The sequence below is a fragment of the Salvia hispanica genome, chromosome 1 (assembly GCF_029641045.1).
Source record: "Salvia hispanica isolate PSC_SH4W2 chromosome 1, Shi_PSC_v1, whole genome shotgun sequence".
Lineage (NCBI taxonomy): Eukaryota > Viridiplantae > Streptophyta > Magnoliopsida > Lamiales > Lamiaceae > Salvia > Salvia hispanica.
In genome coordinates this window covers 68,909,977-68,914,008 of record NC_142692.1, presented here as the reverse complement: position 1 = coordinate 68,914,008, position 4,032 = coordinate 68,909,977, and the positions used below count along the sequence as shown (strand labels likewise).

Here is a 4,032-nt window from a genome sequence, read left to right as displayed (position 1 = left end):
CTTTCTCTTTAATTTCATTAAATTATACTAGTACAATTGAATAAACAACACATGCATATTTTGTTATGTTTGAGAAAGTTGATTTGGAGAGATGAAAATACTCCCTCAATCCGGACTAATTGTCACTCTTTTTCATTTTATTTCGTCCCTCAATAATTACCACACTTTATTTTTACCATAAATGGTAAGTAAGTCTCACATTCCACTAACCATTTCACTCACATTTTATTATAAAACAAATATAAAAAAGTGGATTCCACATTCTAACTTTTTCTACAACTTTTTTTTATATTTCTTAAATCTCATTTCTGGTCAAAGATGACAATTAGTCGAGGACGGAGGAAATATTAGTTAGAAAAACTAATCTCGAATAATATTGTGCCAATATAATCTTGGATAGAAAATCATCAGATATTAACATCTCGATATTCAAAATCTCAAATTTCCACAATATACCCTCTTAAAACCCTGCGGCATACACCCTCTCAGCGGTCTCTTCCCAAAATCGACGAGGGCAAAATCGTCTTTCCGTTTTCCCCAAATCATATTTCTTCTTTACCTAACACTGAAGCAGTCAGCAGTAAGCAGCAGAACTGATCCGCTTAGCTACGGCCGCTTAACTGGTGGCGCAACCCTACCGGAGCGTCGCAGAATCAGCGGAGCAGCCATGGCCACATCAACCGCCGACGTCCCCGACCAACGCATTGCTCGGATCGCCTCCAGTATTCGTGTCATACCTGATTTCCCCAAACCTGGTGACGCACTTCAATTTTCTCGATCTTCGATTTCGTTTGCGTGAATTTGGATCACACGATTGAATTGAAATTGAGTTGTTTGCAAAACTGTCGGCAGGGATTATGTTTCAGGATATAACGACGCTGCTGCTTGATCCTAAGGCGTTTAAGGATACCATCGATTTGTTTGTTGAGAGATATAGAGATAAGAACATCAATGTTATTGCCGGTATGTTTCGTCTCCTTCCGAAATTAAGCAGAATTGTTTTTTTTATTGTGAGAAAGTAGTTTTGCTTTTCTAGTTGTTGCTTAGAAGATAGAGAGGGTTTTATAATAGCCAATGTGTTTAGAGATAAAATTGAGGGGGAGTGTGATGTATTGGAATTTGGAAGGTAGGGCTGCACTAAAGTTTCTCAAGCCAAACTAAAACTGTGAAGACAGGTCCATAAATTTTAGGCTCTAATTGGAAGTTGAATTTGTGTTTTTTTATGAATGTAACACCATCAGGTTTCTTACAGGTATTGAAGCAAGGGGCTTTATATTCGGTCCTCCGATCGCATTGGCTATTGGTGCAAAGTTTGTTCCAATGAGAAAGCCCAAAAAACTACCTGGTACGGTTAAATGATGTCAAATGCAATCATGCAAATAGTTTGCTTATAATTTCATAAGTATGTAGGCATCTTTCTTATCTTGTTGATGCTTTGTTTTTATTTGACGAAATGTTACGTTATGCTAGTTGGCTTGTTTCCTTACTGCTTTACACTTCTAGTTTAGTTGGAAGATCCAAGAGCATCAAAGTGTTTACTACTGCTTATCTCAGATTCAAGCCCTTTTTTTCATTCTAAGTTTATTGGGATGCTTGAGTCAAGTCAACTAGGATGCTAATAACATTGTGTTTTTTTTTGTGTGTATATTTTCACTGCTGGAATTCTCATTAAAAATGTTTTTTCACATCTTTGGGAAAACACAAGGGGTTATATGTTTTTTTCCCTATTATTTTATAGTGTAATATTGTTGTTTGTTCATTGTGATATTCTGTTTCTTATGAATTCTATTTTGATGGAAGAACCCGTTCTGAAAATTTAATGGTTGTTAGATTTCAATATACATTTCTTATATATATTGAATGTACTTTATTTTCTCTGTAGTTCCCTTTGTTAGTATTATCTGTATCTCTTTGTACTTCTTACGTTGTCAGTTGTCTTTATATATCAGTTTGATCTGTTTCACTTTCACATGAGCACCTTGTAGATTTGCCATATATGTTACAGTAAATCCTCATATATTAATCCTTACAGGGGAGGTAATATCAGAAGAGTACTCTTTGGAGTACGGAACTGACAAGATAGAGATGCATGTTGGAGCTGTGCAAGCTGGGGAACGTGCAGTTATAGTAGATGATCTTATTGCTACTGGCGGTACCTTAAATGCAGCAATACGTCTGCTTGGTATGATTCATTATGTCTTTGTGCATGTGCATGTGCGTTTCTGTTTTCCTTTTGTTAGAGATTTGAAGTTAGCCATTGTAACTAGGCTTTGACGATGCATTAGTAAAACTGATATTTCATAGTAATGCTAAAGTGCAGCATACTTTGTTGAGATACAATGCATGATGGTTCTCAGCTTGTAAAATATTCTATGTTTCAGTTTAGCTTGCCACGCGTGTACATGTCAAGTAACTTGTTTGTTAAAATTGTGATTAACACTTAAGTTTTGCTTGAATTTGCTTTCCTGGAGGCAACAGTGTTTACCAATTTTGGGGAAAATGTTGTTAATTACTACCAGTTGACTAGTGTTATTGGATACATGAAATTACTAAGCAGTTGCTAATCCTATTGCAGAACGTGTTGGGGTCACCGTGGTTGAGTGCGCTTGTGTTATTGAATTGGCTGAACTGAAGGTATATGTAATTCCTCTCCAAGTTAAGGTGGCCTGTATTTTTATTCCTTTTGCATTGTTAAAGTGTTTGCTAATTGAATAGATGTGTACTTGTTCTATCTTCAATATACGTCTACTCATGATACAAACAAAGCTCCTGCTCTGTAGTCTTTACTGGTAGCTTGTATACTAAGCCATTTTAATCACTACTTGATCATTTGTTCATGTTCGGATGATTCTTCTGCGAATTCAGACTACCTTACACACTCAACATAACTAGCCCTCGCCTTGCAACTGTTTCCAGCTACCAAATATCCCTGAAAAACAGAGAGGCACACTAAGCTTAGGCAAATTCATGAAGTAAGATAGACACATTTTTAGAGTTTTGACTCTGAGTAGTGAGTACTACCACTGTACGATCATCTATCTCGACCAATATGATAAAAATAAGGATAGTCAGTTGGGCCTTACGATTATGCATACCTAGCAATAAGGTGAGGAACAGAAGGATAGTGGCCGATGGCTTGGTTTATATATGAGGTGGTTGGTTTTGTTGGCTTTGGTTGGTTTATCCGTGCTAAGGAGGGTATAAAAGGTGCATCCGGTAGGGAATGGAATTAGAACCTCAAGTCCCATAGACTAGAGTACATGAGATGACAAAAAATCGAACCAAACTGTGTAATTAGGCTCGATTCTGAACTAGAGAATGCCATTTTACTTGCTTTTAAATTTTTTTTTTCTTATTTGACTCGTGTTTGTTTGTTTGTGTTCATCTTAGGGTCGGGAGAAATTAGGCGACAAATCACTGTTTGTTCTCGTGAGCGAGACATGAGGAATGAAAGAATGCTGCCCTTGCTTCACAAATAATTATTGCTTTTCCTTCAAGAATTGCTAGGTTCGTGCCTAATCCCTTTGTACCTGTATTCTATGTTCACTTGAATTACTTTTATTTGGGTTAATCATGTCTAAACACCCTTCACTCAAGAAACCAAAATTTATTTGCAACATTTTAATTTACTTATTGTTCGACATATTCAATCGATGTGGTTATTTTAGGAATTATATTTGCATAAAATATGCAACAAACCATCTCTCGAATGTAATGAATTTGTCACAACCGTGTTGATGGTCATGTTTGGGTCACCACTTTTCGTTCTCAAACGTTCTCGTTGGGCACGACTAGCTTCTTTCCTAGATCACCACTCTAGTTGTCATGTTCAGTGAAAATATAATGTTATAAATCAAATACGAGAATTCATCCTAAAAGACTAGCATATTAGAAAAAATAACTTATTTGATCTATAAACCGATAGAGTATTATAAAACAAGTTTCTCCCACCAAAGTCTTTTAACATTTACCAACAAATTCTTAAACACCAATTCACTTCTAAGATACAAAATATGCTTAAACCTTTGACAT

At 36.1% G+C, this 4,032-nt stretch overlaps 1 protein-coding gene across 1 annotated transcript; it reads left to right on the top strand.

The window, feature by feature from the left end:
- Positions 1-564: 564 nt before the first annotated feature.
- On the top strand, positions 565-3,650 carry APT1 (adenine phosphoribosyl transferase 1). Its single transcript, XM_048127651.2, has 6 exons — positions 565-755; positions 853-963; positions 1,253-1,345; positions 2,033-2,182; positions 2,576-2,634; positions 3,391-3,650. The coding sequence occupies exons 1-6, from the start codon at positions 668-670 to the stop codon at positions 3,442-3,444; spliced, it is 555 nt and encodes a 184-aa protein (XP_047983608.1). The 5' UTR covers positions 565-667; the 3' UTR covers positions 3,445-3,650.
- The last annotated feature ends 382 nt before the right edge of the window (positions 3,651-4,032 follow it).